Here is a 27,271-nt window from a genome sequence, read left to right as displayed (position 1 = left end):
AACACTATTTGTGCAGCCTGTGTTTATATTTATGGAGACTAATAATAACAGCCATGAACTGAGTGTTTATGTGCCAGACACTTGGTACATATGGAGCTGTATGCATGCGAGAATGCTTATGTGTTCGGATGCATGCACATGTCTGTGTGCCTTTTCCCTTTGAAGAAAATTGAAAAACAAAAGGCTATGAGGTTCAAATATGCTGGGCAGGGCTTTTTCTTTCTTTCTCCTATTTTCTGAGGTTGCAACTGGGAAATGCTGTAGACATCATTAACCCAGGTGCCCCCACCAGCCCTGAGCCTCTAGGGAAGTCAGCATGTTCTGGAGATCTGCCCTCTCTAGATGACCTGCACATAGGGCACAGTAGGGACTCTCTGTGTGTCCCTAAGCTGGGCAGCTTGGACCACTGGCTCCCATCCCCCTGACCTCCCTCACTCTGCCCCACTTAGCATTTATATAGCTCTCTGTAATCAGCAGGCAGTTTTTCTGTGCCAAGTTCAGGGCTGCACAGCACACAGAATGCAGAGACAGAGGTCACAGGCTCCTGAAGGCCAGGAGGTTAAGTGTCTCAATCAAGGCTGGCTGACCCCCCACCCCCCTAGTTGATGACTTCTCCATCACCTTGGGGGTGGATGACCCCCAGCTTCCTCTCCTTGTAAGGCAGAGGAGAGCTCTGCATGGAGTTATTCCTGCCTCTGAGTACTCCCTTGTCCGGAGTACTTCGGGATTCTGTTACTTGAACAAACACACCAGAAAACCACAAGAGTACATCAGGACTTGGTTGGGGCACTGTGTCTATTTCCAGAGCCCTGGCCGGCTTCATGCCCTCCTTCCCTCTTGGACCAGCACTGCGGTGGGCCGGTGCCCTTTGCAGCCCACTCATGCTCGTGACCGCCAGCCTGAGAGGAGGTGGCAGGCTCTATTATTAGCAGCACTTGACATTTTCCTGGAGCCTTGGTCTAAAGTAGGCCATGCATCCCCACCGCGGCTCCCTCAGTGGCTGCCTACAACCTGCCCCTCTGCTCCTCCCACTGCCCCCAGGAGCTATAGCCACTGTCCCCAGGCCTGTCCCCAAATAGTGGTTCTGGAAGTGATCCCATCTGCCTACTGAGGCCAGAGGCATGCCCACACGGGCTTGTTTCTCATGTCCCCACTATTTCTCTGCTCTTCTCGGATGTCTTTGTCACTAATTCTCTTTTGCCAACTGGACTCCCTCCCTCTTCCCCTCCCGGGTTACTTAGGGATTTAGGTAAAGCAAACAATCCCTTCCACACTCTGCCCAGAGGCCCATCACAACTGGTCCTAGGGACAACACAAAGCTGGGAATAAAGTAGTTCTATGGCTGGGCTTTGCCCAACTTTTCAGTGCAGGGTGTGCTGGGGAAACTGAATTCCAGTTCTGAATTTGCATCTTATAAACTGTGAGCCCAGGGGAAAGCCACTGCCCTCTCTGGGTTTCAGATTCTCCTCTTAACAGAATCCAGGAGATACTTCCCAGCTCTGTTTCTGTACCATGGCACACTGTTCTTAGAACTCTGGGAGTGGGGTTTGCCCAGATTAAGGGGGCTACATGACATCCTGGTTGAGATCCACATTACCCAGGGATCTACCTGACACCCCCTCTAGGCCTTCCCAAAGAGAGGCTTCTGGGGAAAGTCAGGGCTGAGCCCACGTGAAGGGTGGGGCTCCAGGGGCTCTAGTTGGGACAGGGGACTCCTCTTGAATCTAATTTGAAGTCACCCCTCCTTTTGTCTCAATGACAGTAGGTCACCCTTCTTACTGTCTCAGAGACTTAAACTCTCCCATCACTAGGGTTGTTAAAGTGAAAAAAGTCATGTGGGCAGAGGTTCTGTGAGAGCCCGGAGGCCCCAGAGCCTCATGCTAGTTAGGACTAAGCCTGGCTGAGGACAGATCAGTAGGAACCTTTGCAGCTCTTAAAGGGCCCACCCAGCACTGTCCTTGGTGGTTGGTCAGAGCCTTGGCTTCTGTGTGTCACCCTCATATCCAGAGTCTCCCATGACTACCAAGGGCTCACTGGGCAAGTGGCCCTTGGAGTATGGTTGATGATGATATGGCAATCCAGGATGCTTCTGATCCTCACAGAAGAGAATGAGAAGCTGGTCTAAATCAGCTTCTTGGAAGGCCAGTTAGTTTCCAGGGCACAAAGGAAGATTTATAGGGGCTTTATGGGATCAGGTTAGGCTAAGCATAGGGTCTCAGGGGCATCTGATGACATCATGACCTTCTCTCTGTTACCAAAGTCACAGACTCTCTTTTCCTCACTCCAGATGTTTTCCTACACCCTGGGGCAGCTTCTCCCAGGAAGAGAAACTCTTTCTCCATGATCTGAAATTCCACTGTATCTACAGAGTCCAGTGGGGGATCCTGGCTTCCCCTCTCCACTAGTGCCTTCTTGTCTGGCGGGGAGAATTACTTGAGCCAAACCCTTGGGGCTGATTGGCTTGGCCTTGGGAGTTGTGAGGAAGCAGTTAATATCTCCTGTGCTTGTAGGTTTAGAGTGCTGCAGAAATCTGAAAACGCCCAAGGATGAAGCAGGAGCAGCAGCTGTGGGGATAGATCAGCCCTGCATTGCCACACAGAGCAAGAATGTGGGCTTCTCTGAACCCCATTTCTTCCTGGACTACTTCCTTCAGGAAAAGTAGGGCTGTTCCCATGGAGTCCTTTGTGTATGACTCTCTAGGCCCCAAGTTGTACTCTCAAATAAAGCCACTTTGTTTACCTACTCAATAACAGCTAGTTGAGTGACTGGGAGACAGTGTGACACAGGAGGGGACCCCAAAGCCAGCCAGCCCTGCTAGTCAACACTATGTGACCTTGAGGAAGTCAATCCCTTTGAGCAGGGGCAGGTTGCCTGGAAGCAAACGGGTCTTCAGCTTCAGGGGCTGCACTTGCCCTCCGTTGCCCTGCTAAGATCTGCCTGCAAATCTAATTTCATGCTTCTTACATTTTGACACTAAAGAAGGTACCCAAGTTACATCAATCTCAGCTCCCCAAGCCTGAATCTGCATGCTCTCAACCTGGGCCATTTTGTTCTTTTCCTTCCTCCTCCCCCTCCTCCTCCTCTTCTGCCTCATTCTCTCCTTTTCTTTTCTTTTTCTTTTTTTGTTGAGCCAGGGTCTCATTCCATTGGCCACATTAGTCTCAGCTTTGCGGTGATCCTCCTACACCACTCTCCCAAATTCTGGGACTACAGGCATAAGGCACCACACCTGCCTCCTGTCTTTTCTTTTGTACAGTAAAGAACCAACCGTAAGGCTTTTCATTGCTGGAAAGAGCATTGTAAGTCTGTAAGTCCTTAAACCAACATTAACTCAAACATCTAGGTGAAGAGAAGGGAGACCAGATGAGTGAAAGGGAGCTGAGCCAAGACTGGGAGGCAACATGAGAAGGAAAGGGATAAACTAGGAGGAAAGGGGCACATAGTCAAGAACACTGTCTTCCCTCAGGATCCAGTGGGCAGTTGTTGGCAGCCGGGGGGGGGGGGGGCTGCTGACCCCCATTGGCAGAACTTGACCTTAACTATGGAGCTTGGAAACACTGAGCAGGGGCCAGCTGAACCAAGCCAACTCCCACCCCATCAGTGAGGCTTGATGGTGACACTTCACCTATTCTCTGCTAAGACACAGCTTTTGTGTAGGTTTAAAGGCAGTGGTAGGCTTCTGTGGGCTCAAGTGCAACACTCAGGTCAGGATGGGTAAGAAGGCAGGGCTTAAGTCTTCTAGAGCAGCTTTTGAGAAGGAGGAAGCTCAGCTTTCTGTAGTTAGATCTGCCCATAGACAGGGGCCCAATAGAATGCCTTGTGCAGGTGACCCTTATCACACCATGGCTACAATCAGAGTCCACAGCTGGTGGATTTTTCCGTGGTCCTAGAACCCATTGTACCATGGGTTCAGGGGCTGGATTGGATAGACAGAACAGGAGTAGGAGAAAGGATTCAGGTGGGTAGGGAGTCCAGGGATCTACTGGGTAGCAAGCCCAGCAGGACTGAGCTGATGGGACCCATTGAGGCCCATAATAATAGGACCAGCAGGGTGACTCACAGAGGTGTTCTGACATTGCACACTGGAGCTGTTGAAGCGTAGAGCTGGAACCCTCTGTTCAGTGCCCTGGATGTTCAAGATGCACTCATAGCCTCGCTGTCCTGACTGAGGCTGTGGGAGGTTCTTAGCCTTCAGAGTGATGGGTTTGATCACCTCGACTGGTACCAGGATCTTGTCCACTCGCAGCAGCTGGGGACAGTCCTGGGAACAAGAGGACATGGCTCAGCTTGGGCATGTGGGAAACCAGAAGGACAGTGACCTCCCTCTACAAACATTACACAGACGCTGGTCTTTGCTATGGCCTTTCCCTAGGGGACCACATGCCCACCCTCAGACAGCAGGGAAGGAGTAAGAAAAAGAAATCTTAACTCTCAGTTCACCATCTTGAGGCCACTCCTCCTGGAGTCTATCCTTGGCCTCTTCAGGTTAATTTTTAATACCAATTTATACCCCAGATCTCTAGCAGGCCCACGGTCCCCTCCCAATTCCTTTCCTTCCTTGGCAGAGACTGACCCTGCTGCCTGGGCATCCTGCTCCTCTGGGGACTGACGGCATCTTTGCCTGCCAAGTTCCAGGCAGCCAGGAGTTAGGACAGATGGCCCATATGGGAAGCTACACATGGAGGCAGCAGCCTGGGCCTCAGCTCTGCCCATAGAACTCAAATCTGGACCACAGCTGGGGAATCCGGGAGGGCCTCCAGTATGTGGGCTGAGGTGGCATTTGGCAATATTCTGGAGTAGTATTCCTTCGGTGGACTTTTCAGTCTGAAAGCGTCTGAGTAAGCAGCGAAGATGGTCAGCACTGAGGAAATGCCCCTCAGAACAGATACACTGCGCTTCTCTTTGATGGCTTCAGCAGCACTGTTAACCACACAACCACAGAGGGTCCTTGCCATGGAGGAAACGAATCACTGAGCCCCTTTCTTTTGAAAACAATCAGCACTAACTTGAGAGGCCAGGATGGGCTTGGAGGATAAGTCAGGAGAAGATGGGATGAGTACTCTTGGCTTTGTGCCAGGAAGGTCTATCATCCCCCAGGTTCCGCCCTCTCTCTGGGCACTGTCAAACCAGATGACCTTTGAGCAAGCTGACTATAGAAAGCATGGCACCCATGTCCTTCCTGCTGAGTCTCAGCTGAGGCTGCTGTTCCTCTCCACAGCACTGGTCTTCATGGGATAATACTGACTAAAGAAACCATGGGAGGAGCATACTAGAGGGGTCTTATAGGTAACTGGAGGCTGTCTTTCAAAGCAAATGAACCACTGGTTCCCTGTGTCACTGAGAGCTGTACTAAGATAACAGTGAGCTTTTGACCCACCCTCATATACCCTACTACCCTGAGCTTCAACATCCATTTGTCCATTAGGTAGGACTTGGATATCTTGTCCATTTGAGAACAGTTCAAAGGGAAGCAGTACACGCAGTAATTCTATCCCTCAGGTGTTCCCCAAATTGCTGAAAATAGAGACTTAAACAGATCCTAGTAGGCCACGTGCACAGCAGCATCAGCCACAACAGCTGACAGCAGAGACACCCTAAGTGTCCATGGGTGAATGAAAGGATTAAAAAAAATATATGTCATACCCACACAATGGAAAAGTATACAGCCTTAAATAGGGTGAAAAATTCTGACCCACACAACAACATGGCTAAACACTAAGGACATTGTGCTAAGTGAAATAAGGTAGCCCCGCAGGGACAAATTCTGCATGATTCCATGTGCACAGGGCAGCTAGAGTCGTCACTTTCCAAGACAGAAAGGAGAATGGTGATGGACAAGTAAGGGGACATGGATGTTGCTCCACAGGGAGAGTTTTGGCTGGAGACTTGTGGGGATGGTTACACACAGTGTATATGCACTTAGCTGTACCCTCAAAACATGTCAGAATAGTGTTGTTTTCATTCATATATTTCACAACCAGTAAAATCAACCAACCAAAAGCTGAAAACATAGAGGAGTGGTGAGGTCTCAGGGTAGCAGGGGAGTAACAGCAAGGGCATACCACAGCCTTGATCTTCCAATTATAGGACGTCTCAAGGTTTTGAAGAGGTGAATATCTGGAAACTATAAGATACTCTCACAGAGAGTCCTAGTGGCTCCCTATCTGTGCAGGCCCTGCATTTATCTATCTGATCCCCCATGCTCTGACAAGATGTGAATGTGGCGTACATAGGCAAGGGGAATGGTTCTGTGGAGAGGTTGATGCTTGGGCTGAATAGGGAGGTGTGTGGGGCTGGGGAACTACGGACAGCAGTTCCACAAAGAATGGGGCATCATGAGCCAGTCCTTGGGTACTGCAGACCCACCTCTACCTAAGGCTGGGACTGCCTTTCCTCCAGGGAGCTGGGCCTGTGATCACACTTGGTGAGAGAGCCAGAGAGTACTGGTACCTCTCACCTCCACATCTCCAGCGAATAATGGCATTCATGAGCAGGCCCAGGGAACCTGGAATTCTAGATTCCTCTGAACAACCTGATTGAACCCATTTCTAAAGGAGAAACTGAGTTAGGGAGAGGAAAAAGAATAACTCAGTGTTTGCAGATGGGTGGAGAGCTGAAGAAGCCAACTGCATCACCACCCTTCCTCTTGTTTGTGGAAAAACAGGTTTGGTGAGCAGGACCCTCTCTGAATGGAATCTCTCAGTCAGTTGGAGTGGTGAGACCCACTTGAGCTAAACTGGAGCCCTGCTCTGTCCAGAAGATGTCAAGAGCTAAAGCCTTTCTCACTTGTCCCCTGTAAGCTTCTCACCAAAGCTTGTTAGGAGTACTCTAATGAGTCCTGATTAGCAATGGCCCCATAAAGGCCTAGTTTGCATATAAAAAGGTTGGCAGTTCTGAGGGTAAGTTCATTAATAATAATTGGAGAGGCCCAGGGATGGGCTGGACACATCTTCCTCTAAGTAGTGCTGATGTTTGACCCCAGTGCCCCCGCTTAATTGAAATGTAAAATGGCAATTTTCCCCTAGGCAACAAGGCATGAAGAGGCCATCTCCACCACCCTGCTCTTCCTCCCACCCATCATCCCAGACTGACCTGCTGCCTGCTAAGATGCCAGGTGCAAAACCACCTACAGATTCAAATCTCAATGGGAAATGTCAGAGAAGGTACCACAGTTCCCCAGGACTCTGAAGCCCTGTTTCCCTGCCCAAGGGCCTTGGAACTCTGACATCTTGGTCATCAACATTTGGGGTTCTGTAGCATGAATCTCAAATAGTCTTATTAATAAGAACAAACCTGGAGCCAGGTATTGGGGTTAAAGCTGGAAGATCAGAGAAGCAGAACAAGCCACAGCCACCTCACCTTACCATTTCCTCAGCTGATCCTGTTTTCTCAGACTGGATGCCTCTGAGTCCTCATCCAGAATGAATCTCAGCTGAACTGTGCTGCTCAAAAGCCTAAAAGCTTAACCATCCTAGTTTCTGGTTTTCATGCCTTATATACCTTTCTGTTTTCTGCCCTCACTTCCTGGGATTAAAGGCTCACTTCTTGGGATTAAAGACATGAGTCACCATGCTTGGCTGTTTCCAGTGTGGCTTTAAACTCACAGAGATCTGGATGGATCTCTGCCTCCCAAGTGATAGGATTCAAAGCGTGTGTGCCACCATTTTCTGGCCTTTATATCTAGTGGCTGTTCTGTTCTCTGACCCCAGATAAGTTTATTAGGGTCACACAATATTTTGGGGAACACAATAACACCACAGGGTTCCTTTGCTAGAGAGATGCTGGGAATTAAGTTATGGAGTCCATGTCTCCTGCTGGCTTCAGAATCAAGAAGAGTGCACTTGTTATTAGCTGGCCTAAGTCCAGGGATGAGCAGCCTTCTTCCAAATGTATGTTCTGGAGACTCCATGAGTAAACATGGCCAAGATGGCTGACTCCAAGAGAGTAAGCATCTAGCAAGCGTTTCCTCTTTCCTTGCCTCCCTCAGCTCAGGCTGGAGTCTGTCCTTCTTCTGTTCCCAGTTTCTACTGCCTGTTCATAGGGCCCATCTACCCAATCCTGTCCTTCCTCTTCTAGAATTACGGCATCAGTCCTCAGCAGCATATCCTAGCCTTCTAGATTTCAAGTCTCTTGCTGGACCTGACTCATCTCAATACCTTCAAGTCTCTCAAGCATGAGAGAAAGAGGTAGGGAGGCAGGTCCTCTGTCCATGGCTCTCCTACTGCGAATCCTCTCTCTGAGACTGTTCTGTTCGGGTAGGCAGGACCTTGGAACCTTGAAATGGGTAAGAATGGCATTGCTTGTTACCTAGCTTCTCTAGGGCTGTGGATTGTAGCTTGGTTATCCTTTGCCTTACTTCTAATATCCACTTATGAGTGGGTACATACTGTGTTTGTCTTTCTGGCTCTAGGTTACCTCACTCGGGATAATTTTTTTTCTAATTCAATCCATTTGCCTCATGTTTTTCCTCCTACAGGAGGTCCCAAGGCTCTAAAGAGATGGGTCCCTGGGAACCATGAGGTACCCATACAGGGAGTCTTAATGACTCCACCTCTGTGCCCCTGAATCTATCAGGAGAAGTAACATCCTTAACTTACATTGTCACATGCTCAGAGACAGGAGACCCACTAGCCAGCCACATGGCCAAACACTCTCTTCATCCATAAAATGAAAACATGGTGTGGACTAGATGATCTTTTATGGTCCTGGACCATACTATTAAGGCATACTATAAAATACCTATTTGGGCTTTGTCTCTGGTTCCTGGCACAGAGCTTCTAAAACCCTTGGAGTTATGGTGATAGGAACTTTCTGTTGTTCTGAATGAGCCCATTTCAACCATATTTGAGTTTAAGCCAATGAAGAGTTCATCTGAGGATGGGGACTATTTGCTAGCCCACCGTGGCATGAGAGGATCTTCCCAGATGCTCAGTAGGAGTGGCCAGGGTAGCAGTGGATGTTGGGAGAACCATTCAAGTTCACCATTGCAGATCAAATAGAATGCATTTCTCCTCCTCTGATCTTACAACTGTTCTCTGGAGTAAGCACACTGCTGGTTGAACTTCAAGAGGTGTTAATCAGTCATGTCTGCATAAAGGGACTGCCATAGGAACCCCACATAAGGAGCTCAGGAGATGCTCACTGGTTACAAGCATGTGCTGCTCTTGCAGAGGACTGGAGTCTGGTTCCTAGCACCCACATCAGGTAGCTCATAACCATATGTACGTCCAGCTTCAAATGCATCTGATTCCCTCTTCCTGCCTCCTCTGGTATCTGCATGAATGAACGCAAGCACACATAGGCACACACACACACACACACACACACACACACACACACACACACACACACGAAAAAAATCTTGAAGAAAAGGAACCTTCCATGAGAGAGTTTCTGGAACTTTCTAGTTGGTGAACAGATGGCAGGGCCTGAGAGGGTATACACATGAAGCAGGAATGAAAGCCCTGGGACCTTCCCACAGACTTCATTCCCCACAGTTTTCAATGGCTGTTCATCTGCGTCCTTTGTAGTATCCTTTCTAATAAGCCAGGAAATGTAAATAAATGTTTCTCTGAGAGCTGTGACCCATTGCAACAAAGTATCAAATGTGAGGAAGGGGTTTAGGAAGCCCACGTTATAGCCAATTGGTTAGACGCATAGGTGACCATGTCTTGTGACTTGTGACTGACATCCTAAGTGGGGGTGAGCTTGTGGATCTGAGCCCTTTAACGTGTGGGACCTGACACTAACTCCAAGTAGATAGCGTCAGAATTGAAGGAAATTGTAGGCTTTCTAGCTGGTGTCTGAGGAAGATTAGAGAGCAGCTTAGTAAGGAAGAAAAGGTGACCCATGTGGCGTCATGAATGTGACATATGGAGAATGGCTTGTTTTCCTTTCTGTCCTAGCTCTATTATTAGCCTAATAGATGATCTGAGATTCATCAATAGACTCTTTTTGAAGCTCAATTTTTCCATCTCTACAATAGGAATAATAATATCTCCTCAAAAACAATGGAGAACAAAGGATAATCTCCCTCCCCCCCCTCTCTCAAATATATACACACACACCCACATACAGCATGATCAAATCTATTTCTTTACATGATAACTTAAAAAGTTAAAAAACAAAAACACAGTATCTACTTAGTTTAAAATGTGGTATTTAAAATATATGTCAACTGAATTAATGATGAATCAGCAAGGATGACAGGAGATTTATAAGGAGACATGGTTATCTATCAGCAGGGAAGTATTTTATTATTTTAGTCATTGGTATTTTTCAGCCTGTTATCTCCTAGCACTGGACACTGGATCTGGTAGGCATTCCGTGCTACTGTTGCAATTCTAGCTGATGTGGTTAACTTGGTGCAGGGATTCAATTCCTACCCCCATCACACATACTTCCCATGTGCTATCTTGTTTTGTAACACAACTCATGTCATCATCCTGATATTTCAATGAAGACGATTCAAATAAGCAGTAACCTCAGTACTCACAAATGGCGAGTCAGTATTTCCTTCTGCTCATCTTCTTTTCAGCCACAGATGATTATCTAACCCCACACTGATTCCCTCCAAAACATACTGCCCTTCTCTTTTCAAAGCAGGTATTTCTCTGAACCATCATTTGAAAGGGGCCAACTCTTGCAGAATAGAAAACACCTGTATTTGACAAGATTATGTGGAGGCTTGAATGCATGCAGTAAGAAACAGTCTCCCTTGGAGGCTGTTCACCCTGTGGCTACATGCTACAGCTGTAAGAATAGACCAAAGATATGGAGGGACAGTGGCTTGAGGCACAAGCAAATATTTAATAGCTTGAAATTCTGAAGGTGGATCTGGATGACTCCAGGCCCACAGTCTGGCCCCTTGTATATTGTGGTCTTCACTTATACGCACACAAATGAGGGTGGGTTACTGAGTGCCGGGAGCAAAGGCAATGTAGGAAAGCCATGGAGCTGTCTTTCCATCCATTTTGTCTAGCTTGCCGGTGGCTCCTTTGGGCAGAGGCTTCATAGCATATTTAAATAATTGAACAAGGACATAAAGAATGCTCCTGGGCTGGGAGAGAGAACACTGCCTTCAGGGCTGGGGCTGCCTGGGGCTGGGGGACAGGCTTGTAGATTTACAGCCTCTGATGTATTTGCAAGATGAAAGCTCTGTTTCACCCAGTTGTTACAGTGAAATTGGGAGAATGCAAAGCTCTTGGGGACAGCCGGTCTAGAGTGTCTAAGGAAAGCATGATTTGCAGGTCACTTCTTTTCCCCCACTACCACTTCAACCCCCTCCCGGCATCAGTTCTAAACAGGAGCCAGCCCTAGTAGCCCTAACAACTCCCCAAATTTATACTCACCTTCTCAGACCCCTGATGCTCAATACAAAGATGTAATGCACCATATTATTTTCTTGCTGTTCCCCAAGTTTATAATGCCATTAGCATGATCTACGATGGGCTGGTTTATGGAGAGAGCGAAGTAATAATACAGAAAGGAAATACCCATAACCCCAAGGGGGAGGGGCAGGTGAGATTGATGGAAAGTGCAATTGTCTGGAGAAATGGCAGCCCAGTAATTGAATACCTGAAAAGGGGATGTGTGCATGGGTTCGAAACAAGTTTTTGAGTTGGGTTTGGCTTTGTTTTCTCAGGGGAGGGTTAAAGGTATAGTGGGAGTGGGTCCCAGGAATGGCTGGCTGATGGAATTAAAGAGTTACTGACCATGGGGGATAGCCTAATGTCTCTCCAAAGTCAAGCCTGGGATAAATGCCTTTGGCTTTTATCACTAAGGGTGGATTTCATTCAGAACCAGGGACAAGCAACAGTCTAGGATTCTTCCTTTCTGGTTCTGTAGTTCTAGAGTGAACTTTACCTTAAGGGTCCCAGAGTTCATCATACCTGTCCTAGGGTAGGACATCTCAGAGGCATCAGGGTGGCAGTGGATGTTGAGAGAATCTTTCAAGTTCACCATTGCAGATCAAATAGCATGCATTTCTCCTCCTCTGAGAATCTTACAACTATTCTCTGGCGTGAGCACACTGGCTAAACTTCAGGAGGAAGGGTAGTACCCGGAACCTCCCCTCTGAGATCGTTCATCTGGGAAGCACCCACATATCTGTAACTTTCCTAGTTTGGTGCCTGGAGAGCACAGCCTCAGTGGTGATTCACTATGAGTTTTCAGCTCTGATGAGAACCAACAGTGCAACAGCTCATTGAGGACCACCTCTTGCCAGTGGATTTGTTCTCTATAGCAGCTCATCTTAATCATCACTACCAAGTGTGTTGGCCAGATGGATCTGTTCAGGTGAGGCTGTGCAGGAGCCAGCAACTCTGTGCGGTGCACTCAAGGACAGAGGCTCCTGTAGCTCTGGTATTGGCTGTCCAGCCAAAAGGCCATTCCAGGAGACGGCAGGAAGCCTTGTGGATACTGGGAGAGGGGGACTGGGAGCAAGCAGGGAGACAAGGCCCCCCTAGCATGTTGTCACCTCATCTCTCCTCTCCTCTCCCTTTCTATCTGCTGCCTAGGCTCTGGCAGCCCGATCTAAGGGTCTACGTTGTTATCACAATGCCATCATTAGTTGAAACAAAACCATCCCTTGTAACTGGGATATAGTTACTATAAACGACATATGTTACTGGGCATTCTATTTCTAATCATTGTAATTATGCCTGAATACTTGCTGTTCATAACACAACTACAATGGTCCACCAGTTCTCCATTCCAGACCAATAACTTCGCCTGAACGTGCTCTTTGTTCTGAGGGAAAGAAGTAATTCAACACCCCTGGTGATAGCCAGTGAAGCCAGTGTTGAAACTGGAAGAGGCAGGATGAAAGCATTCCTGGGGATACAAGATGGGGCAGCACAGATAAAAAGCCACCTGGCAGCCTCGCTCCTGGCTAAACAAAAGGACCCTGTCTGCATAGCCTCCTGGGTAAAGGGGAGTATGAACCTGAGGACTTTGAGAAGAATCACTGTGGCCTGAGTCTCACCAGCATTTCCAAGAGAGTCTGGGCCCTGATGTCTGGAGGAACTTCAGGCTCTAAGACCAGGAGACACCCAGTCAGATGCCATCTGGAGCTCTAAGCCTTAACTGGACATTGATTGGGTACTCACTCCATAAGAACATTCACTGCACCCTTGCCCTGTGAGAACAGTTCTTGGCTGTGATTTCTCTGAAGTGCACTTAAGCTCGTGTTTATCTGCAAGTACGGAAACCCAGAGGTCATGTAGGCTGGTGGTGTCCTATCAAATGCAGATCTGAAGGTCTCATATATGCCTTTAAGCCTCAGAAGCTTAAGCATGAAGGCTCTAGGGCACCGTAAGATAACAGTGGCTTCACAGCCGTTGTAGGTTGGGGCTGGAATGCCCCACTAAAGCTTATGTTCTTAAGGCTTATTCCCCAGAATGATGCTATGGGAGCTGGCAGTGGGAACTTGAGGGAGGTTTCACTGCAAAGTCTTAGGTCACTGTGGGTCTGGCCTTGAAGGAAATTGTGGGGCTTGGTCCTTTTCTTTTCTTCTTTCTTCCTTTCTCTCTCTCTTTCTCTCTTTCTCTCTTTCTTGCTTTCTTTCTTCCTTTCTGCTCTTTGACCATCATGAAGTAAGGTGCCTCCCAGCAGGTCTGAAAGGAAACAGGTCCTTCCAAACATAGATTAAAAACTCCAAAACAGTGGGCCAAAATAGACCTTTGCTCTTGTTTTGTTTGTTTTTCTTTTATGTTTTTGATATTACAATATATCTTAACTATATCATTTTCCCCATTCCCTTTCCTCTCTCCAAGTCCTCAAAATACCCCTTCCTTGCTCTTTTTCAAGTTCATGGCTTTTTTTCCCATTAATTCTTGTTACATGCATATATATTTTCCTTAATATAACCTGCTCAGTCTGCATATGTTACTCATACGTGTGTTTTCAGGGCTGACCTTTCAGCATTGGAAAACCAATTGGCGTGCTCTTCCAGGGGGAGATTCTTCTCCTGCTCTCTGCATTCCTTAGTTGTCTGTAATTCTTTGTGTGGAGTTGAGGTATCAGGAGTAGGTTTATCCCCATGCACTTTGGCATGTCTAGTGTCCTTGTTCAGCTCATGTCTGGGCAGTCATGTTGGTGACACTTTCTGGGAGAAGCTTCTGACTTTCCTAGGGGACAGTCTCACAGCAAACTCCCCAGTCCTTTGGCTTTTGAAGTCTTTATGCACCAACCTTCCCTCTTTTTAAGTTGTTTTATCTCAGACATTTGCAATAACATCAGCAAGCCAACCGTCACAATAGCAGAAGTTTAGATGGCTAGCCTGTGAATAACTTCTCTGGCATCGGATAAAAAACACCCATGACCAAGCTCTCTTTCTGTTGCATACTTTCCCTTTGTCCTTTATTCCTGCTATAGTTATGTTGGAAAACAAACAAGCAAAAAGCCAATGGCATTAAAAAATGCTACATTTACACTAGGTGGCAGGGATTCTGTTTTGAGTTCTGAAAACAATGGTCTTCTCTCACTGAACCTAAAAAGCTAGACTTAGTCAATAGTTCACAATGTTTATTTGCAGAGTTCCCATTTGGTATGTCCACTAGGAAGATGTTGACACAGCAACGTCATGAGGTAATCAACTTAGCCTTTTCCTTTACGCTCACTTCAAAATGGTCCTTTCTCAGGAGCCTGCTATCTGGTCCTCAGAGTGGCCATGGATCCCCAGCAAATGCTGACACAGCCAGGCGTAATCGTGCCTTGCACTTGGAAGCACCATCTCTCACAGACAGCCCACCATTGTTCTGGGAAACCTGCTAGCTCTCCCTTTGCTCTCTTTTGGTTCTTTTAATCTTTCTTGAAGACTTGAGGACAACCTTGCCACAAGAGGAACAGGAAAGAAAACGAGCAAGAGAGCAAAGCAATTGCAAGCCTCCTCCGAGGTAAGGGAGCGGTAGGAGGTGTTTTCAACCCCCAAAGCCTGCTGCTTTTGTTCTCCCGTCTGTCTTGGGCCTTTCTGTTCCCAAACCTTGGTCAGGTTCACTATTCTGAGAGCAGGAGAGACCCTGAAAACCACTTTGTCTGACTTCTATCATGTTCCGGGCAGATTTCAGATGGGTGTTTCCTGGATCCTTGACCCCTGACCTTAAGGGGGTCGATCTACTCTTCTACCCCGTCCTCAAGATCAAGACCCAGCCATGTAGATGAGACTATCAGCCTTTTCCAGCTTTTCATGCCACAGTGGCCCACTCGCTGTCTGACTAGTGTCCCTTCATGTTAATTCCATTTATATTAGACAAAGGCAAGAACTCACACATACATATTTACGCTCACACATTTGTACCTGAACCTCCCAGCTGAGCCAGAACCATGGTGTCAATGCAAGGCTGAGCTCATCCATTGCTTTCATACAGTGTGCCTGAAGAGTCAGGGTTAGGAAGGAAGGAAGAAATCCCTGGGATCTTTTTTCGGTTTTTCCCTCTCAAGAGAAGAGCCACACATGTGTTCCGTGCTTACAAGCAACACCTCTCACCATCCTGCTTCTGGGACCTACCTCGGGCAGCTTCACTCGGCCTTCCTGGAAGGAGCATGTGTTGGGGTCATGAGTGCAAACATGCCGGTATTTACACCAGTGGCAGCGGTATGGGCTCTCCACACAGGACAGACATCTGGGCACAGAGAAGAAGCACACATCTTAGAACTTCAGCCTAAGCACCCACATCTCTAGAATCTAGCAGAACATTTTGCTAGTAGGGAAGATAACCCTTGAATGATGAGCAAAGGAAGACCTGATACAAATCTACCCTTCTTCTCTTCTCAAGGCCTCAGGGAATGAGCTCCTCACTCAGAGCTGGAACCCATTTCCTCCAAGGCCTGGTGAGTCTCCCTCTACCCCACTGGCTGACATGGTCCTTTGTTAAATAGGAGATCAATAAGGATTGGAGTCTATGGGAACTAAGACAACCCCCAAATCAGGTTTTAATTCAAATTGTCTCTGAGTCTCACTGTTAAGGGCCTACACCAATGATGCTCTTGTTAACAATGGAAGCTACCGAGGTTCCAGTCTCCACACTGTGTGTCCTGGCACAGTTGCCAACACCACTCTTTACCTCCAGGAAACAGGCAACTTTGTAAGAGCCAGCCTTATGTTGCTTAAAAACCCAACATGGGTCCCTACTGTCACGAACTCCAATGCCTTGCCACACAGGCAGAGCTGCCCTGATCACCACCCTTCTCACAAGGGTCTGGTGCTGCTGCCTTGAGCAGGCCCCATGCTCCCCACAGGCTGTCCCACCATCCGTCAGAGCTTTCTGTTTTCCTCCACTTGACCAACCTTTGGCCAAAGGAGAGTTGGTCCCTCTGGGCCCTCACTTTGTAAACCTCTGTGCTGGGATACTCCTAACTGCTGGGTGTTCTATTCCATCATTAAACATCAAGTTCTTCCATGAGGCTATTAGGCTGCAAACCTCAACTAAGCAATTGGGCAGGTATTGGTTCCAGTGGAGGGCAGGGCCTGAGTGCTGGGGTCTTATTAATTTGTGAGTTCACTATCTGATGAGTAACACTGTAGATGGGATGAAAACATCACATCTGATTGAATTTCTTACTCTGCTTTTCTAGGGGCAATAAGGGAGGGAGGGAACATGCCACTCAGAGGTGAGGTCATGGGCAACTCCATGACAAGAAGTGAGAAGAGAATTCTGATAGTGAAGCAGCCAGCTCTGGCTGGGCAGGATAGATGCTTCCTTCCTTGAGATCCCAAAGTAAGCTAAGCTCCAGTCCCATAGACACCCTACATGAGCCCTAACTTTTTTTTTTTTTTATCAGATTATAGTCCCCTAAATGTCATATTGCATACCTACCCTGTAAAGAGAGAAATGCAAACAGTACATTAAAGCAAACAGGAATGTTGAGGGGTCAGGCCATGTGTTTTCCAAACTCTCTCTATGGAACCCTAAAGGTTCTACAGAGCTCCTTTGGAGACTGTGTACAGTCTCATGGGGCTCCTAGATAGAGGGGCTCCTGGCCTCATAATTCCCCCAATCAACATCCTCTTCTTCCATCTGTTTTTCATACTGGACTTTCATACCTCATTTCAGTTTCTATGGTAAGAAAAATTAAAATTGTACATCTCCAATCTGGGTCAATCGCATCCGTTCAGAGGAATTAGCAACATAACCATAGCAAAAGACACGAGTAGTACCTAGTCAGTGAGCCACATGGGCTTCTAAAGGTTGAGTTGTAATGGCTCTTTTCCTCCTTAGAGCCTGCAACATCAGTGTCCCAACCAGGGACTGCTCCCTTAGGACAGTGCTCCTGGGGTGTCATGTTGCAATTTGAATGTGAAATGTCCCCACAGGATCCTCTGCTTGAACTCTTGGTCCCTGGTTGGTGGTATTGTTTTGGGAAATTTGTGCAATCTTGGGGACTGTGACCTAGGTAGCAGAAAAGGGTCACTGGAAACAGGTCTTGAAGATGCCCACTTCTGGCTTTGGCCTGACTGTTCTGCTTCCTGACTTGCCAAGATGCGAGAAGCCATTCGACAGGCTCTCACTGCTGCAGACAAACCGCCATGATGTCCCCACCACGACGGGCTGTATGCTGTGAATCATGAGCCATAGTCGACTTCTCCTCCCTTAGGTGACTTTTGCCAAGTATTCTGTCACAGCGATTAGAAAATTAACTAACACAGGCCAGTCACTAACTATTGTGGTGCCAGTACCTCTAGTCCCCTTTTCTAGAGGACACTGGTGCACAGAATGGTCAAATCCTCTAGCCAGTCTGCTGTCCATGGTTACTATTTAGAGGGGGGAGATGCCAATGTCAAACAAAGCCAGAGTCAGGTTTCTGTATCTCCATAGCAGAGCCTCAGCCACTTTGTCTTTTGACTTTCCTTTTGCACTTCTCAGCCTATATGACCCAGTTTATAGGGTGGGATGTTTAGTTGACTTGCTAGATGACCTGACCTCTCCTGGATCCATGTAAAGGCTGCCCTCCCTCCTCTGGTCCCTCCTCTGTGTAGATGTGAACTGCTGTCCTGCAGGTGAGCTTCATCACCCCTAGCAGAATGGTGGGAAGGGAATCAGGCTAGACTTCTGCCAGGGAAGATACATGGGCTAGGGATTTGCAGGGCTCCCACCACAGGCTCCCACTTTTGTCTCTTTCTAGTCTCTTTCCATTCACCCTATCAGTACAGGAGAGGCGCCCATCTTTTAGCATTAAGGAGGCCTCCTTGGAAGCCTCCGTGCAATGATCCCTTGAAATCATAGCAGGGTCTTCTGATCTCTGAGTAAGTCTTGAACCTAGGAATAGCAAACTGAGTAAAGCCAGGGCACTTACGAGTTGTGGACACTGCAGTTGTAGAAGACAAAGCTGGTGCTGGCGAAGGTCACGCCTGTCTCCTTTGACTTGAGCTGTAGCTGGACAACATGATGGTCTCCTATAAGGTAGAGCCCGCCAATGGGGCCCAGGGGAAATTCAGAACCCAAGCCAAAGGCCCATGAGCAGTAATGCACTCTAGGAAAGAGAGCCTGCTCCTCTGGGACCCTGTCAGGTTTCATAGGCCCCCGAGTCAGCAAGGTTCAATTCCAGGATGAACCTAACCCTCCTCCCCAACCCCCCACACCTGCCACACAAATTATGTTTGGTCTCCCTTCTCTGTTATGTCACCAGACCCCCAGTCACTTATCTTGAGCTCATGGGCATGTGTGTGCATGCACACATGCGCGTGTACACACACACACACACACACACACACACACACACACACACCTTCACATGCTGTGTCTAAAAGCCTCTTAGAACCACAGTGATGAGTAGCCAAGGAGGGAAAAAAATGTATGATCTCAGGAAAGCTGTTGCCAGTGGCACAAAGTGCCATTGCACATATGTGTAATATGTGCGCCTCATCCCTGTGCAGAGAGACCTAGGCCTGATACTATCTTCTCTGTGGGACTTGGCTCGATAGCGGTGAGGGATATAAAGACTCCTCAGCTGGCGCCAGAGAGGCATTGGAGCCCCTGTTTAATTCACAGCCCTGACCCTGGACCCCACTTTTAGTCTTGTTCTCTGCCTTCCCCAAGAGCCTCATTAATCAATCAGCTCTGAATAACTGTGACAAGCCCAAATGGGAGGGACAACATGGAATCAATCTGCCTAGGCCAGCCTGTCCCTTACCAGTGTCAAGCCTGTGTCCACTCACATCCTTCCCAATAGAGTTGGTTATGAGCAACAGGCAGCTGTGTGTGGGACAGTGGGGACAAAGTGCTCTAGTGTCAGGGACCTAATCATGTGACTGTGAATGAAGGGTTATGGAACCATTGGACCTGCCCCATCATACCTTTGCTCCTGGCTAGCTTCCCTCTTCTCCAGTCCCTCCCCCCCCATAGCCCCCACCCCCAGGGCAGCTGAAACAAGAACAACACCAATATCCCCCACTACTCTTCTGGCCTGGCCTCTAGCTACCGTCTCTGTCGCTTCTCCTCATCTAGGATGAGGTAGCTGTTTGGTTGCTAAGCTGGGGCTGAGACAGAAGGGCTGCACCAGCCAATTTCCAAGGGTAAAAGAGGAAAAGTTCAGCACTACCCCTGTGAACCATCAGCCCACTCCCTCTGACTTATCCCTGCCCCTAGGCTCCCTCAATCCCCCACATCTGTCATGAGTTCTGCTACCCAGGCACAGTGAAGTATCTGCCATCCAACTTTGCCTCCTGGGACCGCTTGCTCACCATTTTCTGTGATGATGCGGGGCACCTCCTTGGCTGCAGGGGAGTAGCACTGGATCTGATTGCCTATTACCAGCCCATCCATCTCTGACAGATCCTCAAAGGTACAGTTGACACCTGCTGACAGCTCCGGGACATTGTATGTCTCTAGGACCAGCTGTGAACAGACCAGCCAGGCAGGGGGGAAGAGGAGAGGAGAGGGAATGGGGAAAGGAAGGGAGAAAGAGACGGACAAAGGAGAATTATTACCATAGATCAGTTTGTTACACCAGTGGTGTAGAGAAGGCAGCGGGAGGCAGAGGCAGAGACTAAAGAAACCCACTAGGACCTGAATGGATTTGGCCCCAGAAGTGGGAATGTTTAAGGGATTTGTGTGCTAGAGGAATTCTGAGCAGGACCAGGTTGGCTGATGGGCCACCTCTTCCATTTGGTAAAAAGAGAACACTAATGCCCACATGCTTAGTGCTAGAACTCAGAAGTCTGTAAATCATTCTCCCGATGGGCCCATATTGGCCCCCTTTACAGATAAAGGGATCATTCCCAACGTTCATTGCTACACGGTCTTAGTCTGTCATTCTATATTTAGTTGTATGACAATTAATCCCAAATTGGCTAATGGATATTTAGGTATACCCACAGCATATTTTAGGTTATAATAAAATACTACACTTTTTTATGTTTGGTCATATAATGCTATTTTCCTGCAAATATAAATATTTTTAGCATATCCCCCATGCTCCACCACTCTCACTGTTTCCATCCCTCAAGCTCTACTTAGTCCCATTTCCCCTCTTTCTATAGCTTCCACTTTTATGTCACATATAAATATATGATTTTATGTCTCTATAAAATCTAGGGCCCACAAATGAGAGAAAACATGGTAGTTGTCTTTCTGAGACAGATCTAAATTCAGTTAATACTATGGTCTTGTTGCACCCATTTTTCAGCAAATGACATGGATTTGCTCTTCTTTATGACTGAAAACATTAATGTTCAAGTATCACATAGGAGTGAGTATTATATCTGGGTCATGGGGGGGTCTACTTTTTTTTTTTTTTTTTTTTGAGGAACCTCTGGACTGATTTCCATAGTGCCTAGACTAGTTTAAATTTCTATCAGCATTTTGTTTTTATTTGTTTTCTTAATGACTGCCATACTGACTGGAGTGAGATGGAATTTCAGTGTAGCCTTAATTTGTATTTCTTGATCACCTTTGATATGGTCACTTCCTTGTCCTTATGAGTGAAACCTTTTCTTCAGTATTCTTGCCCATGCCACCTTTCTTGGGTTCCCAGTAGACACTTCTTCACTAACATCTCTGACCCTGATCTAGAGCTGCTCCCAAGAGGCCTTGGTGCTTTCTGCTGGGGCAGAGTTCTTCCATGGATTCTGACCTCCCCTTCCTTACCAGCACATTGTACTGAGAGACAGAGATGTTGTTGGGATGGACCGTCAGCCGGACACACTGCTTCATCTCTGAGGCAAACCTTCGGGGTTCCCTGGAGCGCTCACATCGTTCCTTCCGTGTGCACCTGGGAAGGACACACAAGGATCATCAGTGGCCCAGAAAGGGACTGGTATACCCAGAAACTCTTGGGCCTGTCTAAACCTAAAGTGCTCACTTCCCTTCCTCTTCAAGTTTGTCATGCTCAGCTTTGGAAAAGGCAGCAATTCCCCTCACCTTCAAAGGCACATGAGGAGTCACACAGTCTTGTCTAGTCTACTTTCTGTTCATCCACAGCCTCTGACATCCTCCACAACCCCCCCTTTTTCTTTTTGCAAATCTCACTTCTCCCCATATATGTGTATAGTACATGATACATATTGTATTGCTTTTGTACATCCAGTTCTGTCTGGGTTTCCATGCCTGTCCAATTACTGTAGATCTACAGACAGACTAGTTTAGCTCTTCTGTACCTGCAATCCTCCTGCCTCAACCCCAGGCAGATATGAAATTCCTCCTTGTTTCCTCCATAGCATCCTGGAGTTTCTCACAGTCTAAAACTTCTTGTTTTATGATGATTATTGGGCTAAAGGTAACCCTCTCCTACTGAGTGGGAGCTTCTCAAGAGATGAAACATTGTCCAATTTCTTTTGTAATTTTCTGAATACATTCTAGCAATGGAGATAAATGCAGGAGAGAGAGAGAGAGAGAGAGAGAGAGAGAGAGAGAGAGAGAGAGAGAACGAGAGCACAGAGAGGATCAAAGGAACAGAGAATAGTAATAGCATCAGAACTCCAGTTCTGTGGCACTGGGGAACTGCTACATAAGTGTTTCTGTCACTATTTAATGCTCTGGGTTGTACAGTGTGCTGTGTCCCAGGTGTGGCCTTAGCTCTTAACAGTCATCACTGACTAGGGCTTGAGAAGGACGCACATCAAAACAGGGGCTGTGCTCAACTGTGAGCATCCCCAAGTTCCCCGAATGAAAGTATCATGGGAACAGTGGAACAGTACTTAACCCAGATAAACCTTACAAATATGAAGAGCTGTGCCCAGTGGCCAGAATTTGGACACTCTGGAATATGGATTTTATTGTGTAGTGCGTTGGGCAAAGTGCTCCAGGGGGGCAGGCTGAGATGAGCTGAGACTGCAGGGAAATCACTCCTGATGACATCAGGAGCTGTTGAGAGAGGCCTGGGCAACGTGACAGAAGGAAACAGTAGAAAGGGATAGGAAGCCGCGTTGGGGAGGGGGGACATGGGAGGCGAACTTTCTTCTGGAAAGGCAGAGAGGTGTGGGGTGGGGCAAGAAAGCAAGGGAGGGGATGTGCCAGGGCATCCTGGGTGGCTTGTGGGCAACTCTTAGTCCTAGAATAAAGCTGTGGTCTGTCCTCCTAGTTGGAGTGAAAGAAGACACCACCATTGGAGGGATGGTCTCTGAGTGCAGAGCTAGAGAGGAGAGGCTAGCTAACCAAGGGGAAACCACTGAAGGTGACAGCCAATGCTGCCCTGGAAGGGAGACTGAGGCAGAAGGAGGGCCTTGCAGGAAGTTGGATGGGTGGCACTAAAGTCAACCCAACTCTACATAATGCAACTGTGACCACTAGTTACTATGCGCTTACAACACTGTGATAAGCCTTTGTGTTTTATGCCATTTAAGTTTCCGGTGGCCAAGTCATGTCAGAGGTCGGGAAAGCGTAGCAGAGGATGAATGGATCACTTCTTCATCCAGGTCACAGCTAATCCGAGTCTACATCCAGCCCAGGCAAACTTCGAACCTCTGCTCTTTACAACTGTGCTGAGCTTCCAGATTAAGAAGGGCGCAGACCCCCTGCAGACTAAACCCATGTGCCTTGCAGTCTTGTGTTTCTCTTATGCCCTTAAGGCTCTTTAGACATCTTTAGACCTCTCCTCCTAGGCTCATAGGAAAGCGCCTTACTGTCATCCATAGTTGTTGGACAAACCTGAACTCCCTGGGATGAATTCAAGGGGCCCCAAGCCAGAAGGATGAGGTCCAGAGTGAGTCTGGGGGTCCCCACGGCATTCTCTTGCAGCTCGAGCAAACCACTGGCAACAAGAGTGTCTGCCTCTAAGTCTAGGGAGTTAATTTACCAGGCCAGCTCCTCGGCAAGGACTCCATTACCATCAGCCATTAGGCTAATGTTATGGACTTTTCCCGAGTGTCTGAGCTGACATCGCTATTAATAGTGTTATTACGCCCATTAACAGTAGACCCAGAGAACTGGTACAGCTTCAATTATTCACTGACTCCCCAACTTTGAAGTTCCTGTTTCCAAGAGCAATCAGTAGGTCTGAAAAGAGTGTCTTTGATTAAATTATGAAGTGTGTGTGTGTGTGTGTGCACATGTGTGTGTGTGAGGGGGGAGGAGGTGAAGCTGCTTCCAGACCAAACAGCACTGGAGGTTACTAAATAGAACAGATGAGCTCTATCTCTCTCCCAGGTTGGAGGAGGAGGCATATTTGGGGACCCATCTGACTTGCACTGTTTGTTGTTACCCAGATTCCTAGGGCTGCATCTCACCACAGTCCTAGAAAATACAGAATACAAGAAGCCACGTGTAACTTACAGCTTTAAACATTAAGGCCAAATACTTAACCTCTTGGTGCATCAGTCTTTTCTTCTATAAAATGGAAACAAAATGGTATCAAACAGCTGGAGTTTCCTGAAGATTACACGAGATAGTGTGTGCTAAGCAGTTAGAATTGTGCATAGCTTAGAGAGAGATGTCAACAGTGTAAGGCAGTGTTACACCATCTCTTCCCTAACTTCCTCAGTCCATGGCCCTAAACTGCAGCTGATGGAGACTGGTTCATTGGCACATCAAAGGGAGAGGGGCTAAGGGCAGAGGGAGGCTCAGCCCCGGGAAGGGCAGGAGAGTGAAAGTATGCTACTGGTGGTGGTGGTAGCTTCGTTTCCTTAACAGCTAGCAAAAGTGTGTCGAGAACTGAGCTCTGTCTCAGTGAACAGTTAAGTTTAAGGTCAGAACCAGGCATGTTTTCACATTTCTAGCATCTTGCACGGTTCAGGAGTGTGGAGGTTGCGAATGTCCAAAAACACAGACAACTGACCTTAAGTGGGATGGGATGATGGCAGGGAAGGGTTACGACTTCTAGTATCTTATGGGGTCCATCAAGATAATAGTCCTTAGCCTTTTGAGACTGTGGTTTTCTAGTGGCTCACGCCAGAGTTAGAGAATATAAACGGGGTTCACTTCTGGCCCTAGAAGAGCTCCCGAATTGCTTCCTACCAAGGGCTCCAGTACTTGGGAAAGAAGAGCTCTCCTTGAGGCAGTAGAGGCGTCAGGGTCCCCCTTCATCCATTTCCTAGGTCAGGGAATGGGTGCCTATGTAGACTGACAAAATGCATGAGTTTTCAGGCATTTGTCTCTGTCATCCCCATAGTGGCCTCTGCCCCAAATACAGACATGCAGGTGACCAGCAGGTCCCAAGGGGACCTCCCCCCCCCCCCCCCGCCGCCCCCGCCGCCCCAGCCCGTGAGTTAAGGTCTTCTTTGCTGAGCTGCCTTTCTTCCCTTTCTCATACTACTTCCTGTGCACTGGGCCCATGCAGCCCTAGATCAGTGGTTCTATGAGCTCTAGAGAGAAAGGCCCCGGGCCCCTGCAAGGGGTTATTATTCAAGCCAGTGGTTCCAATGAGATTATCCTCTCTAATGAAGCAGTTACCTCCGCCCTCCCCTAAGCCTGAACTTTCACTGCTGGAGAATTCCCAGCCAAGTGGAAAATTAGAAGGGAAAGGAATGGAGAAAGAAGAGGGTGAGGGAGAGGGTAGGGGAGAGGGGGTGATTAAGTTTAGTAGAAATTAATTCCTAAACACACAGAGAGAAATATTAACTCCCAGTGCTGCTGGCCAAGCAAACAGATTTCAACATGGAAACCAGGCTCTCTGATGGGATGGCTCAGGTAAGCCTCCCAGCCAGAGGGATCATAGCCAGGCTGTCTCCCCAGACCCTCCGGTGTGGGCCCACTGGGCCCAGACATCAGAAATCTCCCATCCTCAGCACTCTCTGCTGGCATTGGCCTATGCTTGAACTGGATCATTTTGGAGCTCTACGCTTAGATCATAATGAAACGGAGGAGGAGGAGGAGGAGGAGGAGGAGGAGGAGGAGGAGGAGGAGGAGAGGAATAAGGCAGGGGGCTTCCAGATGGCCCCAGCTATAGCTTGGATCTTCAATGTCTCCTATGGGTCCCTGTGTTAAACCTCATTTCCTGGCCTAGTGATAGAACATCTAGGTGATAGAACCTCCTAGAATGAAGCTAGGTCACTGGAGGAATAGCCTTGAGGAGTACATGGGACCAGAACCCTTACTTCTCTCTTTGCTTTCCAGCTGCCCTGAGGTGAAGAAGCTTCTCTATCACATGTCCCCACCATGACATACCATGTTGTCACAGGCACAAAGTACCAGGTCCAACATGAAAGAACAGGTAGGCAGTGGGCTGGAGTTGACAGAAGAGGAGAGGAGGGTTGGAAGAAGAGCAGGAGAAGGCAAAGACGTAGCCTCGCCGATCTCTTCTATTTCTAACAGTCTGTACTGAGGGAGACAGCACCTTTTCCTCAAGCCAATGTGCAACAGTGACTACAACGGATTCTGATCAGCTTCATTATCCACTTTATCCAACGTCCTGGTGTCTTCACATCCATTAGTGTCATAAGGTACAGCAGGCTGGAAACACTGTGCTCTGTGCAATCTTGGATGTTCTTCTTTATGCAGGCATCAGTGGGGTTCTTTCTGTCTCTGTCTCTGTCTCTCTCTCCGTGTGTGTGTGTGTGTGTGTGTGTGTGTGTGTGTGTGTGTGTGTGTGTGTAAATTAAAGCCTTAGAAGCAGCCCAGCTCTTTGGAATGTCCCCAGAGAGCCAAGATGTTATACTGATGAGTTTGATGAGTTAACCATAAAGCTATAAGCATGCTATATGCTTGTGTATGCATGTTTGTGTATGTATGTGGGTGGTTGTATGTATACATGCATGCACATGTAAACATGAAAGCAAGGTTGTCTCCTTTGATTACTAGCCCCTTTATTTTTTGAGTCAAGGATTCTCACTGAGTGAGGAACTTACTAATTCAGCTAGGTTGGCTGGCCAGTAAGCTCCAGGGATGCCCCTGTCTTTACCTCCCCAGTGCTGGGATTGCAGGAATATGTTGTCACACCTGGCTTTTCATGTGAGTGCCAGGGAGCTAATGTCAGGCTCTCAAGCTTGTATGGCAAAAACTATAAAAAACTAAGCCATTTCCTCAGACCTTCTGTAATTTATATTTGAAGGTGGCATTTTTACTTGCTATCCTTCATTACAAAGCATCTATAATATTTGTGAGTGGGCATGTATACACACACACACACACACACACACACACACACACAGCCCCCTGGGGGCTAGGAAGGAGTCAGGGTTAAGAGAGAAAAGCAAGTTCCCTTAAGTCAGTCTGTAGCTAGTGAGCCAATGGGAAGGAGGTTGAATATACTAGAATTGAGTTTGAGACTTTTCTCTGGCCTAGAGACTGACAACCTTTGGTAAGGAGTCAGGCGAACAAATATCCTGGTAGAAGCAGACCCTACAATTCCCCATGACTCTGCAAGCTTTGAGCCAACAGTCCTAGAAGAGTCCTAGGTTAGTGTTAAGAAAGTGGTTAAAAAATTAAGAAATAGGGTTTGGGGATTTAGCTTGGTGGTAGAGCACTTGCCTAGCAAGCACAAGGCCCTGGGTTCGGTCCTCAGCTCCAGAAAAAATAAAAATTAAAAAAAAAATTAAGAAATAAAACAAGGCTCTAGCACATTGGTTCTCAACATGTGGGTTGTGACCCCTTTGGGGGAGTGAATAACCCTTTCACAGAGATTGCATATCAGATATCCTGCACATCAGATTATGCACATTAGGATTCATAACAGTTGCAAAATTATAGTTATGAAGTAGCAATGAAACTAATTTTATGGTTGTGGGTCACCACAACATGAGGAATTGTATTAAAGAGTTGCAGCATTAGGAAGGTTGAGAACCACTGCTCTAGGATATGCTTACATGGAGCAAGGAATGACTCACACCTTGAAGTCAAACTGTCTGTTAAGAGGATGACCAATGATGTTGCTTAGGGAACAAACTACTCTATACTTTCCT

At 47.6% G+C, this 27,271-nt stretch overlaps 1 protein-coding gene across 4 annotated transcripts in view; it reads right to left on the bottom strand.

Moving 5' to 3' along the window:
- Window positions 1–27,271, bottom strand: part of Plxna4 (plexin A4) — a 461,538-nt gene that overhangs the window by 78,541 nt on the left and 355,726 nt on the right. For all 4 annotated transcript variants that reach the window (XM_036180450.1, XM_036180449.1, XM_036180451.1 and 1 more), the window contains 5 exons: window positions 21,087–21,210; window positions 19,682–19,835; window positions 18,295–18,394; window positions 15,509–15,623; window positions 4,061–4,261 (listed from right to left, as the gene is read on the bottom strand). In XM_036180450.1, the coding sequence (XP_036036343.1) occupies window positions 4,061–4,261; window positions 15,509–15,623; window positions 18,295–18,394; window positions 19,682–19,835; window positions 21,087–21,210 (694 nt within the window). The remainder of the gene's footprint in view (window positions 1–4,060; window positions 4,262–15,508; window positions 15,624–18,294; window positions 18,395–19,681; window positions 19,836–21,086; window positions 21,211–27,271) is intronic.

The sequence above is a fragment of the Onychomys torridus genome, chromosome 3, assembly GCF_903995425.1.
Source record: "Onychomys torridus chromosome 3, mOncTor1.1, whole genome shotgun sequence".
Classification (NCBI taxonomy): Eukaryota; Metazoa; Chordata; class Mammalia; order Rodentia; family Cricetidae; genus Onychomys; species Onychomys torridus.
Note: the sequence above shows the minus strand (reverse complement) of the source record. Positions and strands in the feature narration are given on the sequence as shown.